Here is a 15,872-nt window from a genome sequence, read left to right on the forward strand (position 1 = left end):
GAAAATATATGAATATGCGCTTATAAGTGCTGATAGGCGCCGACAAGTTTCAACAAGTTTCAACAAACTTGTCGGCGCTTATAAGCGCATGTTCATACATATATTTTCCTGCGCTGGTTACCAGCGCTTATAAGCGCCGATAAGCGCTTATAAGTTTCAAGCTTTCTTTCTGAATACGCCCTAAGAGACCATATCTTTTGTTTGTAAACTCGTTATACTAACGATAATTGGAGTAATATTGAATATTTGGAGATTAATAATGGTTATTTAATACATAATATTTTCTTTCTTATATGTATTAGATCAGACAGATTTCTGCTTCAGAAAAGCTGTCGTTTGAAATTGTCATGTTTACTTGCTGAAACTATGGACTCCGATAATCTGATAATTGAAAAAAAATATTGCACGCCTCATAAGCGAAGCGTTGAGGTGGGTACTACTGTCACTTCGCGCAAAACATCTGATTTTTCAAACTTAAAATGTCTTTATGTATCATACATTGCACTTGTAAGATAATACATACACACACATATTAAGAAAAAACACTTTTTTTAACGTTCATGATATTTTTGATGTCATTTTTGTTATTTAAACTAGTTAAAAGACAGTTTAAAAAAGTTCTGTCTTGGACGTCCGTGTGTCTGTATGTGCGGATCCTTTTTCTTGTTAACACGATAGCGACCGAAATACTTTACTAATCGAGTCTTTTTTTTTCTCTTACGCTTGAGTATGCTCAGGAATAGAACCCTTTCATTTTTCAGGGTCTGATTCGATGTGGTTTAATTGTTATTAAATAAACAAAAATAATAATTAATAAATATTTATTAAAAAAAAATTATGAGGCGTGCACTTTTGGATATTTTTATAATATTCTTTCTAAAACTATTTATAAGATTACCCTATTACCATGAATCCTACCAAAGAGTAAATACCTACCAAATGTCAATTTAAAAAATAAAGTGACATATGTCAAATTTCTGGTAAGTTTTGAAATTTCGGAATCTATGACACTCTTTTTACTTGTCAAAAGTTGCCGAAGGTACTGTTTTTCGAATAATAATCGATCTTTATTTCTGAAATCAACAAATAAATGTGAATTAAATGCAATTAAATTAAAATCGAAACGTCCGAATTATAAAGTGATACAAATATTTCTTTGGATATGTGCAATGTGAAAACTTCAAAATGATAACCTCGGTCACTTTCGTGTTTTGCAGGTAGTGGATCAAGATGTTGATGCCAAAACAAAACCGTGTGGCTATTTATGAGTACCTCTTCAAAGAGGGTGTTATGGTAGCCAAAAAGGACTACCATGCTCCCAAACACCCCGACCTGGAGAAAATCCCTAACCTTCAAGTTATCAAAGCTATGCAGTCACTGAAATCAAGAGGTTATGTTAAGGAACAGTTCGCCTGGAGGCATTTCTATTGGTAAGTTACCATACGATAATTGAGGAGCTTCGGAACAAAAACCGCTAAATCCACTTTCTAAGATTTTTGACAAATCGGAAAAAACGTTTTATTTCTTTGTTTTTTTAGGTAAAAGAGAGTAGAAAATCTTAATATATCAACATTAGCAACATTGTTTGGTGGCCAAAACAACAGATTCGTGTGTGAAGTAATAAACGAAAAAAAAAATAAAAAAAAATGGATATAGCGGTTTTTGCTTAGACTATCCGGATTTATCGTTTTTTGAAAAAATCAACTAAGGATTTATCGCTTTGTGAAAAAACCATTAACATTTTTGGTTAAAACTAAGTATATGAGGAATTAAATAATTAAAAATAAAAAATTGATATATCGGTTTTTGTCTCAACCTTATAAAAATCTATCAAATTTATGTAGGATTTATCGGTTTCTGTTAAGATATCAATTTTCTTTTACCTCATCAGTGGATTTATCGGTATCTGTATAGATCATTTAACTTGAAGCGCATTTTTCTACTAGATTCATCGGCTTTAGAACAGATTCAATAAGCTTATCATGTAAAATTATGCAAAAGCATCGAAATTACAAAAAAAAAAAAAAAAAATACAGCATGTCGTTTATCGGTTTTTGTTCCGACCCTCCTCAATTTCTACCTACTTCACGAATATTGAATATGTTATCAACAATTATCAACAATAAACAAGTTTAATAAAATAGCGCCAATTCGTATATTTCAAAGAAAAGTGATAAATGATATTACTACCCGTTCGCTTCGAGTTGGCCGTCGATGACCTTTACAAAATGACGTCACAGGCACATCAACTGATACCGTGGACAAAAAAATAATAACACTCCGAAAAATAAAATAACAAAAACAGTTCGTATTATTACTTACTACAGCGATTTCCTCGCTAATAGCAGTAAAAAACTATATAAAACTTAGCAATAATAATCAAACTTAACAAAACGATCAAATAACATAACCAAAAACAACGGGAGCGATATATATTAGTGACGGACGGGCGCACCGCGCACGTGATAGCGTTGCTGTCGGTACTGACAGGGTCTGTCTAGGAGTGCGGTGCGGTGAAGCGGGAAGGGTGGGAGCGGCCAACTCGAAGCGAACGGGTAGTATAAGTAAGAAGTAGAAATATTTATCAAATTAAAAATTAAATGTTGAGATTTATGAATTTTTCCATGCTTAAATTGGTCAATAGGTTTAATGCTTCACCTATTTTTTATAGTATTAGTGAATAACATTGAAAGTCAGTCAGTGAATTCATATGTATTCATCCAGAATATCTTCCAGGTACCTAACTAACGAGGGCATCGAGTACCTGAGGATATTCCTTCACTTGCCCCCTGAAATTGTGCCCGCTACACTGAAACGCTCAGTGCGAACAGAGACAGTCCGCCGCGGTGCCGTCGGCCGGCCTGACGCGCCCGCACGCTCAGCCGAAGACCGGTCAGCTTACCGTCGCGCCCCAACAACTCCTGGTGCACCTCACGACAAGAAGGCTGACGTTGGACCTGGATCAGCTGATGTTGAATTCGTAAGTTATTTGTTAGTTACTGAAGAACTAAACATAATAAGTGATTAAGTGATTGTGGAGCTTTTTTTTAGAGTTAGAAACAGTAACACCTTTCTTGGTCCAATTATAATTTAAGTTAAATCATATTTTCCTGGTTTTAGTATTAGTAAGTATAGACAAGAATAAAACAATGATAAAGAGAGAAGCTTTAAATGCTCTAAAAATGTTTTTAAAATCTTAAGTAGAAAAGATCACATACAGTATTGCACGCCTCATAAGCGAAGCGTTGAGGTGGGTACTACTGTCGCTTCGCGCAAAACATCTGATTTTTCAAACTTAAAATGTCTTTATGTATCATACATTGCACTTGTAAGATAATACATACACACACATATTAAGAAAAAACATTATTTTTAACGTTCATGATATTTTTGATGTCATTTTTGTTATTTAAACTAGTTAAAAAACAGTTTAAAAAAGTTCTGTCTTGGACGTCCGTGTGTCTGTATGTGCGGATCCTTTTTCTTGTTAACACAATAGCGACCGAAATACTTTACTAATCGAGTCTTTTTTTTCTCTTACGCTTGAGTATGCTCAGGAATAGAACCCTTTCATTTTTCAGGATCTGATTCGATGTGGTTTAATTTTTATTAAATAAACAAAAATAATAATTAATAAATATTTATTAAAAAAAAATTATGAGGCGTGCACTTTTGGATTTTCCAAATTATTTTATCTTGATACTAAAATTAATACTATTTGCAGCACCTGCAATGTAACTATGTAGTTCACCCAATTTTTTTTGTTAAAGATCAAAATAATTCTAGATTCTTTTTAAATATACTCAATAATTTTTTTCTGTTCTTACAGAGAGGTGGATATGGACGTGGCAGGCCTGCTCCCTAACTTAGGTTTAATAAAATATAATCTTTATTTTATTTTGTTTCATTTTAAACCATAACTTATTTCACCCCCCTGTATATGAATGAACTACTGTACTGTTTAACTACACCCATTTTGCAATAACAGCTTTTCAATTATAAAATTGTTTCTGAGCAAATCTACCAATAGATATGACAACATATCAATACAAAATACATTTTACAGATTTATAAAAGTAGCCTGTGTCACATTAGTATATTATTTATTTAATAAAATAAATAAATAATATATGCCTGTATCTATATGGGTCTGATCAGCTTTTATTATGAAAGATTGAATAGTAATATCTATACATTGAAAAGATTTTCGCATTTACATTATTATTAGGGATTGGGATGGGTAAATTACATGTGTTAGAAAAAGATAGGTAATAATTGTGAAATATGAAAATGGTCTACTCTACTCTATATACCTTCTTATTGAACTCCGGATTATTAAGTTTAGTAAAAAAGTAAGTGATGGTAATAATTTATTTCAATCCAATCTACAGATTTGACATGATATAAATAAATTGCGGCCGAACCCTTTCTACAGATTTACACTTGATTTATATTCTTATTCGGCATAGACTGGGGGTGGTGGTGGTTTTGGGAACTCTCCGAGTTGGTCAATGTAGAACAAGTAAGCGCGGTATGGTTTCAGTTCCCATGGAACTTGATCCTCCATATGAGTTAAGGTCACACCAAGGTCTTCTAGAGTTGGCAGATTCTTGTCAACAACGTCAGTTGTGGCCTCCTGCAATAATGCAATTTTAACATGAATTTCTTATACTAATACTATAAATGCGAAAGTAACTCTGTCTGTCTGTTACTCAATCACGCCTAAACTACTGAACCAATTTTCATGAAATTTGGTATGGAGATATTTTGATATCTGAGAAAGGACATAGGCTACTTTTTATCCCCGGAAAATGACGCAATCCCGGAAATCCCACGGGAACGGGAACTATGCGGTTTTTCTTTGACTGCGCTGGCGAAGCTGCGGGTGGAAACCTAGTTTCTTATATGACAAGTTATTTTCAGGCGCAATTAAATGGTAGCTACCTACATAATAAATAGAATTGATACAAAATTAATTGTCGTATTAAAAGAACTGCTAAAAAACATTAAAGATTGTATAGAGAGAACAAAATATATTGTCGCTAAATAGATTAGTATTAAAGTAAACAAGTATAGAAAGTCATCTATCACCTTTTCGAGACCTTCCCAGTGCAAGCAGCCAAACGGATATGCTGGTGACAATTTATTGGCCAGAGCCACTTTGAGTGGGAACAGAATAGGGTCATATTTCATGTCGTAATGCTTGAAGCCCCAGCTCTCATCCTTGCGCATCAAGCGATAGAACCATGTAACAAGATCTTTCCACATGTACCTTTTTGGTCTGCAAATAAATTAAATTAATTGTTTGTTTGTACTATCTGAATACTGTATGTATATTGAAAGGGATGCCTTTTTAATGTGGAAGATTATATTTGTCGTTTAGTTGTAATGATCAAATACCAACCTATGTTTTAAAGAACTTGTGTTTTGTATAATTTATCATATCAGATAAAGAATTTTATTTTATTTTTATGAATGAAATTATAAAATTTCAAATGACATCCATTTTAAGCCCACATTTTTTTAAACTATAAAATCTTTTATTTATAGAGTATTTGTAAGAAACATAATATACATATAAATACCCACCCAATAGCTTGGTACACTTGACACCTAGTGTCGGGATCGCGAGCTGCATTCACAATAGCTTGAGCTACGTCAGAAACGTAAACAGGCTGTTTGATTGTTGCCTCACCGTTCTTGTATAGTGGTATGTAGTGGGTGTGCAGCCTCCAGGGAGAGACAATGCTCCTGAAATTTAATTTAAGAAACCATTTTAAATATTATTTTGAATAAAATAATTACACATTTTTTAATGAATTGTTGAGGTAAGCATGAGAATTGATTTATATACAGTTCATCATTTTACAAAGATTTCACAATTCAGAATTCTACAATACAAGAAAAAGAAAACTTATGGTTTTCTCCCATAGCATGTTTCATATTATTATAGCTTTTATTGATTATCTATGGGCTATAAAAATCAATTTAATGTGAAGTTAAATAAAAACCAAAACCAAAAATTTAGAATAGCTGTAATAACTTCCACTAGACATGACACTGTTGAGTATATTCTAATGCAGAAAATAATTCTAAAATTCTAAAATTAAAGTAACATTTTCTGGATAATTACCTCAAAAATCTATCCTCTGAGCCATAAATATCAGAAGCTCTAATGATTGTGGCAGTAGGGAATTCCTCTTTAACAGCACACTCTCCCAAATATTTACTGATTTTGTACATAGAAGGAGTTTTCATAACCAGCGGCTTTGGGTTTTCTTCAGCATTTAAATAAGATAGATGTATGAATCTTTCAACACCCATTTCTCTGCTTATTCTGTTTAAAGAAAAGTTATCATATAATTTAATGTAAAGTAAGTATTTCAGAATATATTCATAATTCCATTTGCCCTTATTTCATATAGAACAACTAGTTTTATCAAAAAACATTCTTTATTCTATTCAGTTAAAACTCTTTTTCCAAAATTATATAGTTATTTATTATTGAATTTAATAATATGTGTTTAACAAACCTTGCAAGGCGTCTAGCACCTTCAACATGCACATCATTGTATTTAAAGTTCTTAGTTTCATAGTCTCTGCCAACAAGGTTGATCACTACATTGGAGTAGCGAACTGCTTTTGCAATGGATTCATCATCGCGAATATCAAATGGAGTAAATAGAACTTGGCCCAGATCTCCACAGACTTTCAATCTAGCAGCGTCGTAGAAGTCACCGCGGTACGGTAAAATCATCTAAAATGTTAAGAAAGTTTTACTGTATAGTGTATACTTGTTTTGAATCTTCAAATATGATACTTATTCCATTATATATACCTGAGTTCCAATCTTGCCAAGTTTGTTGCACAGGTAACGACCGACGAAACCAGTGCAACCGAAAACTGTGGCGACGATGCCATTGAAGCTGCTTCTACCCCCTGTTCCTCTTTTGTAAGCAGCAAGGTTAGTTTTAGCATCAGAACTATAGGATTCCGATTTTATGTAAATAATGCTGAATGATCCATTTTTGGCTATAAAATAATTATATTTCTTGAATAATAAATAAAATATTTAATTAGAATAGGTATTATTTATTTTGTAAAGGCATTATTGACAGTTAAAATCTTATCACATCCTACATGTCAAATTATGTAAGAATACCTTGCTAGATGTATCCTAAATTGAGAAGATCTAGTGTACTTACGAATTATTTTCGATACGAATTGGCCTTTTAAAGCTATTGAAGCCATTTTCGGCCTTTAAAATTGTAAATAATGATAATAAATCCCTGCTGAACGCTAAAGTTCAGCAATCATTACATTCATAGTCACAATTTAGAGAAATGTCATTTGTCAAATGCCAACGTCGAATAAATTTATGATAGTAGTGACAGTAATAGTGTTTGACATAATTTTAAAGTTTTTGCGCGTAACACACTACACTAAATTTAGAAGCTCATTTAGATATTAGGTATAAGAAACTTCTGATTACACTGTTCAGTAGCTGAATCATAATATGTGTAATGGAGATTATTAGTGTTTCAGAACTATTGAATGCAGAAATAAGAATTCGTTTGACATTTTACTTTAAATCGCATGACGTCGCATCTTATCATCAGATCGCATCGTTATTTCAAAAGCAATATATTTAAATTCTACGAGTATTAGTATTGAAGGAAAGCTAAGTCTTAGCCTGTGGTAATAGAAAATGCTATTATGATTTATAATTCGTTTCTTTAATATTCAACTTCTGACAAACATTATTCTTAAAAATATGTCTGTTCTTCTTCCTAGATGAGTTTTTAATTAGGTATTTAAAATATTAAATTAAAATAGACAGACAAAAACTTCAGTGCCATCTGAATTTAGGATTCTAATTTACAAAATGCGATTGCACTCTTCTAAATTTAGTGACGACTGAATTTTAGTCGTCTAAATTTAGTGTAGTGTAAGGAGCGCATTAGATTTATTAATAATAAAAATCAAAATGTTGAAGATAATTTATAACGAATGTAGTATAATAAAATTTATAACACTTCATTAACGCATATTTTCGGGCAAATTAATAAGAATTAACCACAGGAATAATTAACCATTCGCTTTTATCCACACATTTCACTTCGATAACCTCAGAGGAATAAGTTTATTCCTCTGAGTCGATAACAGTAAACAGCTGTCAAATGTCAATTGTCATTTGTCAATCGTTCTCAGTTCTCACACGGATCAGTCATCCGTCACACTCATCACAAAATACAGATTTAATACCTATTTAAACATTGGGTCTGTATTTGAATCATATTAGATTAATAAAAAGTAATTGAAGAGAAAAATGGACGAAAACGAAATATCCATTATAAGCAGTAAAGATTTCCCCAAGGTTGCCGAAGTCTTGCAAAACTTTGTAAACAAGGTACCTCTACCTATACAAATATAAAATTAATATTTTAAATTAAATAATAACTAGGGATAATATAAAATGTGTTTTTCAGTATGTAATTAATTTCCTGAAAATATTTTAAATCATATCTTATGTATTAAATAAATTGACACAAACTATTTATTTACAGAATGAAAATAAGTTTGATTTCCCATATCTCTCCGAAAATAACATGCGTATCTCCATTTGGGCGGCTTTATTCGAACACCTTCAAGACAAATCAGCAGAATCCATTCATACCCTTTGTTTAGCTACAGTAAGGGTCTTGAGGCAAGTATTATGTATACTTAAATGTATTTAAAGTTTCTAATTTGTTGAAAATGTTAACAGGAAATTTCACTTTGTCTTGTGTTAAACCTAATAATATTTTATTTCAGTCGTGACAAAACTGAGATGGAAAATCTCATATGTGAGAAGTGGATGATAACACTTATAGAAAAAGCAGGATTGTACAATTTCATAGACCCCAGTGAGGACATAACAGAAAATATAATTCCGTGCAAAGAAGTAGCAGTAGAAGCGCTTAAATGCCTGTGCAATGTTTCATTTAACAGTGAAGTGGCTAGAGCTCTGTGTGCCCATACAAGTATCGCTCAGGGTCTTGTTGCAAGACTACGGTCATACAAAGAGATACCTTATAAAGATGATATAATGATATTTGATATGAAAGTGCTGTTTATTCTAACTGCATTGAGGCAAGATATAAGAGCAAAGATAAAAAATGAACTCCATGGCATGGATTACTTGATAAGCTGCTTGGGTGAGCTGGTATCAGAGTCTTTGAAGGTTGATGAAGCTTCAGGGGGGTTACAACAAATAATACTGACTGTAAGTACTAAAAATATATTTTTTCTGATTCCCTTGTTACAAATATATGAATAAATCTGATTAAAGTTTTAGTTTTTTATGCGGCTTTTAGTTTTAGTTATTAATATTGAAATGTGTGTATTTTTTCTTTCAAATATTTGTTTAATTAAGAAATTTCTATAAACACCTATGAGTATCAGGAAAATGTTATTATTATCACCGCAGGATGATCAAGTAGCGATTGCATGTGAGATATTGAAGACGCAGTTTAACTTGATGTACCACAGTGGCCCAGAAGAACCTCTCACTGCAGAAGAAGAGGCTACATGCTTGAAACTTATGCCCGTCCTAACATCGCTGTTGATGGCTGAAACACACTCTTGGGACAAGTTAATGGATTTGCACAGTAATATCGCTAATTTGCTTACAAGGTTTGTGGATCTGATTTTTATGATGTTTTTTTTAATCTATCTCCTTTGTGAAAGGCTGTTGAAAATTTAAAAAATTTTAAACATAAATTCTTTTAAAATATTGATATTTCAAATTGTGTTGAAATTTGAATAATAGATAAATAAAATGTGTCAATATTCTGGAAATGGAATTTTTAATTTTTATTAATTTATTAAATATTTTGTTATAGTGTGCCACCCGAATTTTACGAGTATCTAACTCCAAAGTGCAATGATGGGGAACCAGTGAGACATTTTTACGACGGGAGAAATATGGAAGCCATCCATGGACTGTTGCAGTTGATGCAGCATAGATTGACTATCTCCACTGTGAGTTGAAAAAAGAAAAAAAAGAAGTTTTCTTGCATATTGTGTGATTATAGTTATGGTCATGTAGGTTTTGACTAAGTAAATTATTTTTATATGAGCTACCACAAGTATAATCTAGCAGTTATTAAAAAAATATATAAAAAAAAACTTTTATTGTCAACAAAACACAAAAAAAGCAGATTATTTCATATTGCGGTTTTAAATAATATTTGCGACTAAGATGTCGTAAATATCGTAAATATAAATGTTATTTGTACTAACTTACAACATAGTATGTGTCAAATCTAAAAAAATATGCATAATTTATGCTCAACAACATTGAGATAATATTACTACGTATGGAGGAGACACCACGAACAAAATCTGTGCGCCATTTTTTTGCTCTAAGTTTGAAAAAATATTATCTAGTTAGGTACTTACCGTTGAAAGTTATTCCTTTGCACTTTTCCGTATTATCATAACACACACGAAGGCATATTTGATGCGTTTCACTTTAAAACCATTAAAAAAACCGCTGAACATACGCCATATGGCGTATGTTGAGCGGAACATAAGTGATGTAGGCGGTATCGTCTCAATAATGCTCAACAAAAGTTGTATCCATAACATCCCCATTAATTTGCAGACCACACGTGGAATAATCGAGAACCTATCACCAATACTGACAGTACTGATCAAGAGTGCTCGCAGTGTAAGGGCGCAGAGGAAATACCTTCGGTTGACTGTGTTGCCGCCATTACGAGATGTGTCCCGACCACCGGAGAAGGGAACGACTCTTCGGAACCAACTTTGCAGACTATTGACCACTCCTGTGACGTCAGTCAGGGATCTTGTGGCCGAGTTCTTGTTCATTCTTTGCAAGGAAAAAGGTGAGATGGGTGGAAATGATATCATGGCAATTTAATATTGTAAATGTGTTTTTCTTTATTCCCTATTTCCTTAAGATAGTAAATAATTTACTGTATACTGCTATGTTGCATAATATGTTTTTTTGAAGTGAAAACTTCTTTAGCGGCGTTGAGCACTTTTTCTGTAATGGGTATAAAATCTTGAACTCGCGTCAGGACACGTGACCTGATCGAAAAAGCGTAAGACGGATACCATTCCAAAATATCAAACATGCTGAACGTTAATAATCAAGTTTTCACTTCTGCCGGCACTCCCGGAGTGCAACCCGTCTTTTTTTTTTAATCATGCTAAGGCGAAATTCCTGTTAAGCTTAATTTTAATAAAACCATGCTAAGGCGAAATTCTTGTTAAGCTATATTTTTAATAATCTGCCCGCGTGTACGAGTTAATGGACTCATATTTGCTCCTATTTGTCGTAGTATAATGTTATTGGTGACAATTCAGTAGTGTGTTATGTAACTAAAATTTCTCGTCATGTAACTAATTTTAGTGCTAAATATTTAAATAATTTATGAAATCTATTACTTATTTTGATTAAAAAGCTTACGCACAATAAACGAATATCGTCGAATTTATAATTTGCAAATCAACAACAGTTGTTAATAGCCAATGAATTTAAATTATGTTTATATGTTCTTTATATTTCTACATATTTTGAAGTAACTATCGAATTTCTTGAAATAAAGCTTTTTAGTGTGAGATTGAGTTTGAAATCTTTTTACAGTGGGTCGTATGGTGAAATACACTGGTTTTGGTAACGCAGCCGGTCATTTAGCTCAAAAGGGTCTGATGTCCGGTGGCCGGGGAATAGTTCGGTACTCATCGAGCAGTGAAGACTCAGACACCGAGGAATATTTGGAAGCCCAACCGAATATAGACCCAGTGGTGGGGTGTACTAGACCACCGAGGGCCAATCCCTTTGAGAATATGACTGAGGAACAGGTGCGTTTTATCTCAGAATACATAATAGTAGCTAAACGCTACAGAACGGACACTCTCCGCCTCCCGCCAAAATTAAACACTTACCTCACCCCGCACGATCAGGCTAAAAATGGTCCGCATTTTTCCGTAAGGACGATACGCAACGAAGATTGACAACATAAATCAAATTGACTTAAAGTAATTTTATTATTTTGAATTTGTGATTATCGTTTTTCGTAGAAAATGGTTAGGTATTGTGCTGTTTACGGATGTATTTCATCAGAAAAACGCGAATTTTTTTTTACGCTAGTCACAAATGTGCCAACCATAAAGCGTTAACACACACATTTGCAGTCTCTACAGTGTGACTGTCAAAATGATAATTTTGTACTAGTTTTCCGTCCGCGTAGTTAAAGAATAACCCGCTCGGTTCCCGTTCCCGTGAGATTTCCGGGATAAAACCTATCATGTGTCCTTTCTCAGGTATCAAGGTATCTTTGTACCAAATTTTATTGAAGTCGGTTCAGTGGTTGGCCTGACGAAGAAGAGACAGACTTACATACATATTTATATTGTTTGTTAGGATGTTGGATGAACTTTTTGTTTGTTGAAGTGATTGAAATTAAGTTTACCGAGTTCTGAATAGATACTTATTATTCTATTAAATGAGATAAAATATTTTTTTTCATTGCTATACCTCAATCCATCAATAATTAGAATCTTTTCTATCATTCACAGAAAGAACACGAGGCAATGAAACTCGTGAATCTATTCGATAAGATGGTGTCCCAGGGTGTAGTGAAGCCGGCGACAATTGGGCCGGACGGGAAACCGAAACCAGTGGAACATGTGCTAGAAATGAGGGAAAACCCACCGAATAGACCACAGTCTTAAATGTTCACTATTTATGTACTTTTTAGAGCAAGCGCGCACGAGCAACTTTGTCTCCGCAACTATTTTGTCTCTCCACCCATGGGCTAGTATGAAAGTGCGCGCACGTAGCGACGCAACTCCCCATACAAATTGATGGGAGAGACAAAATAGTTGCGGAGACAAAGTTGCTCGTGCGCGCTAGCTCTTATGGGAGATGTTTCAGAAAATATATTGGGTGTTATATAATTTTTGGATAAGTCTTTCTTTAATTTGAATTAAAATTGAATTTCACACGTGTAATATTTAAATGCAATGATTTATTTATTTTATTTTTGTTGTAATACAAAAAAGCAATTATTGAGTTGTGTGTCTAGAACCAAAACGAAGCATTTCCTAAAAGTATTATTGATATGCACGAATTTTTAAAATATAGATATCATTGAAATAACTTAAAAAGTAAAAAAAAAATTGACACTGTAGTTTATATTTATCTCTAAGACTATTTAGTTTGAGATATTGCATACATGTGTATTATAAGTACTTTCTTGGTATGAAACTATTTGATGTGTAATACTTTGGTATGTTATACAATATGTGCCAATTTATTTATTTACATAATATTACGAATTACGGACTAATCATTTTTTCGTAGTTTAAGATTGATCTCACTTATCGGGACTAGGTTAAGACGTAAATCGAACCCAAAGCAATTTTAATCTATTTATAATCTATGACAAAATAGTATTAGTTAGATTTTAAGGACATACGTTAAAAACTAAATAAAAATCGGTTAAGTGCGAGTCGGACTCGAGGCACTAAGGGTTCCGTACAAATAAGCTTCTTTAAATGACCTCTTTTAATCGCAGTATTAATAATATTTTAAACTAGCAGTCCGCCCCGGCTTCGCCCGTGGTACATATTTACGTTTTCTCTACATAAGAACCATCCTCGTACTTCAAGGAATATAATAAAAAAAGAATTATCGAAATCGGTTCAGCCGTTCTCGAGTTATGCGCTTACCAACACATTTTGCGATTCATTTTTATATATAAGAAGATTACATCTTTTTGTAATCATATGATAGCCCACTATTGAATATTTTACCGCTATTCGCTTTTGTGAATATCGAGCAAAAACTTACAAAAAATTAATTAGATGTTTGTTATAATTTCATTTAATTAATTATTTTTAAAGTGAATATACAGTGGTGGACGTTTAATTAGAAACACGTAACACGATAAAGTAGTCATCAAATTTATTTACATTTGTGTATTAACGTATTAGAAATTGAGTATTATTTCATTTGTAATAGAACACCCGTTTATCTAGTTTTATAAGAAATTGCTTAATTTTAATCAAACTTTAGCTTAAATTAATAAAATTAAACAACTTTAAGTGAAGTCTGATTTCCGAGTATTTTCAGTCTGGACAACAAATTAGAAACATCATGGTTCGAGTGTTCCAAAGTCAAAACCTGTTGAAATGCCGCCAATATTTTTTTCTTCTACAAATATTTGCACCGTTTTTTAAACATTCCATCAAAAAGTTTCTGAAAATTAATTTGCTTTGCAGTATAAATGGGTAAAAGTAAGATTTGTGACCCATCAACAAGAAAAGTAATTTTAAGTTTACATTTTGACAAAAACTGGAGTTACAGGAAAATTGAAAATAATTTAGAGTGTTCGATAAAAAGATATTCAATGCTACAGTTTATTTAAAAGAGCATGGTACTTCTGATTAAGTGCCTAAAAAAGCTCGACCATGAATAACCACTGCTCGCGAGCATATACAAATAATTCTTTTCGCAAAGATGGATCCATTTAAAGGTTCCAATTCTATTAGGAAATATGTTTTTGCAAACGTGTTAAAATCTCATATAATCTAAGCCACGACGTTGTTAAGCCGTTGTTGTCTATAAAGATTATAACAATCTAAAAACAACCCCATACGTGCCCATACTATAATTTTTCCTCCGCTATGCTGAACTGTTTATTTATTATCTAAGGCCCGGTTAACTGAACAACGCGCGTATCCTTTGCCATCAGAATTGATTAAATTAATTTTAGTTTGGTCCCAAAATAAAACTTTTTCACTGGCGGACTGTCCACGAGCAATATTTCTTAGTAAATGTAAATCGTTGTTGTCGCTGTACTGCCTAGTAAGAAGCTGTACTTTCCTGGGGGCTCTCCCAAAAAATTTTGCCTCGACTTACCGCCTGCGAACCGATCTCATCGACACATTGCGAGGTTCATCTTCGGAAAAAACTAATTTTATAATAGAATTTGAACTTTTAAATGGATCCATCTTTGCCCAAAGAATCATTTGCCTATCCTCGCGAGCAGTGGTTTTTCATGGTCGAGCTTTTCTAGGCACTTGATCGGAAGTAGCTTGCTTTTTTAAATAAACTATATCATTGAATATGTTTTTATTGAACACTCTAAATGATTTGCAATTTAACTGTAACTCCAGTTTTTGTCAAAATGTAAACTTAAAATTACTTTTCTTGTTGATGGGTCACAAATCTTACTTTTAACCATTTTTACTGCAAAGTTAATTAATTTTCAGAAATTTTTAGATAGAATGTTTAGAAAACGGTGCAAATATTTGTAGAATAAAAAAATATTGGTGGCATTTCAACAGGTTTTGACTTTGGAACACTCGAACCATGATGTTTCTAATTTGTTGTCCAGACTGAAAATACTCAGAAATCAGACTTCACTTAAAGTTGTTTAATTTTATTAATTTAAGCTAACGTTTGATAAAAATTAAGCATTTTCTTATAAAACTAGATAAACGGGTGTTCTATTACATATGAAATAATACTTAATCTCTAATACGTTAATACATAAATGTTAAATGAATTTGATGACTACTTCTTCGAGTTACGTGTTTCTAATTAAACGTCCACCATTGTATATAGCATATAGTGAATATATATATTTCAAGCATCCACGAAAAAAAATATTTGTTTGTTTTTTAGTAACTATTTGTAAATATGTATATCACCTCTAAAATTTTCAATTTCTAATTTTATCACGGTTCATGAGATTCAGCCTGATGACAGATTGTACCGTTTTACCCTTTCGCTACGGAACCCTAAAATTACGCTACATTTACTACGTACATTTACTTACTTAAGTAGTTAG

General features: G+C 32.6%; 3 protein-coding genes across 4 annotated transcripts; 2 read left to right on the forward strand and 1 right to left on the reverse strand.

Annotated features, from left to right (window-relative positions):
* The first annotated feature begins 933 nt into the window (after positions 1-933).
* Positions 934-3,892, forward strand: LOC149902445 (small ribosomal subunit protein eS10). Of its 2 annotated transcripts, none has more exons than XM_090110300.1 (4): positions 934-1,039; positions 1,218-1,430; positions 2,737-2,980; positions 3,830-3,892. In XM_090110300.1, the coding sequence occupies exons 2-4, from the start codon at positions 1,231-1,233 to the stop codon at positions 3,863-3,865; spliced, it is 480 nt and encodes a 159-aa protein (XP_089966426.1). In that variant the 5' UTR covers positions 934-1,039; positions 1,218-1,230; the 3' UTR covers positions 3,866-3,892. The 2 variants fall into 2 exon arrangements, with proteins under 2 accessions (XP_089966426.1, XP_089966427.1); XM_090110301.1 differs by lacking the exon at positions 934-1,039 and adding an exon at positions 1,043-1,139.
* Positions 3,893-4,357: 465 nt separating this feature from the next.
* Positions 4,358-7,365, reverse strand: ND-39 (NADH:ubiquinone oxidoreductase subunit 39). Its single transcript, XM_090110325.1, has 7 exons — positions 7,206-7,365; positions 6,839-7,032; positions 6,534-6,757; positions 6,134-6,337; positions 5,590-5,751; positions 5,092-5,281; positions 4,358-4,636 (listed from the first exon to the last, which is right to left on the reverse strand). Exons 1-7 carry the CDS (start codon positions 7,249-7,251, stop codon positions 4,457-4,459), a joined length of 1,200 nt encoding a protein of 399 aa, XP_089966451.1. The 5' UTR covers positions 7,252-7,365; the 3' UTR covers positions 4,358-4,456.
* An 854-nt stretch (positions 7,366-8,219) lies between these two features.
* Positions 8,220-12,983, forward strand: ric8a (ric8 guanine nucleotide exchange factor A). The gene is made up of 8 exons (XM_090110392.1): positions 8,220-8,410; positions 8,568-8,707; positions 8,815-9,265; positions 9,470-9,675; positions 9,885-10,023; positions 10,649-10,892; positions 11,657-11,874; positions 12,592-12,983. The coding sequence occupies exons 1-8, from the start codon at positions 8,330-8,332 to the stop codon at positions 12,745-12,747; spliced, it is 1,635 nt and encodes a 544-aa protein (XP_089966518.1). The 5' UTR covers positions 8,220-8,329; the 3' UTR covers positions 12,748-12,983.
* The last annotated feature ends 2,889 nt before the right edge of the window (positions 12,984-15,872 follow it).

Source organism: Colias eurytheme, chromosome 15 (genome assembly GCF_061535395.1).
Source record: "Colias eurytheme isolate Ceu_HAF_F1 chromosome 15, ilColEury1 Martin Lab GWU primary, whole genome shotgun sequence".
In the NCBI taxonomy this organism is placed as follows: domain Eukaryota; kingdom Metazoa; phylum Arthropoda; class Insecta; order Lepidoptera; family Pieridae; genus Colias; species Colias eurytheme.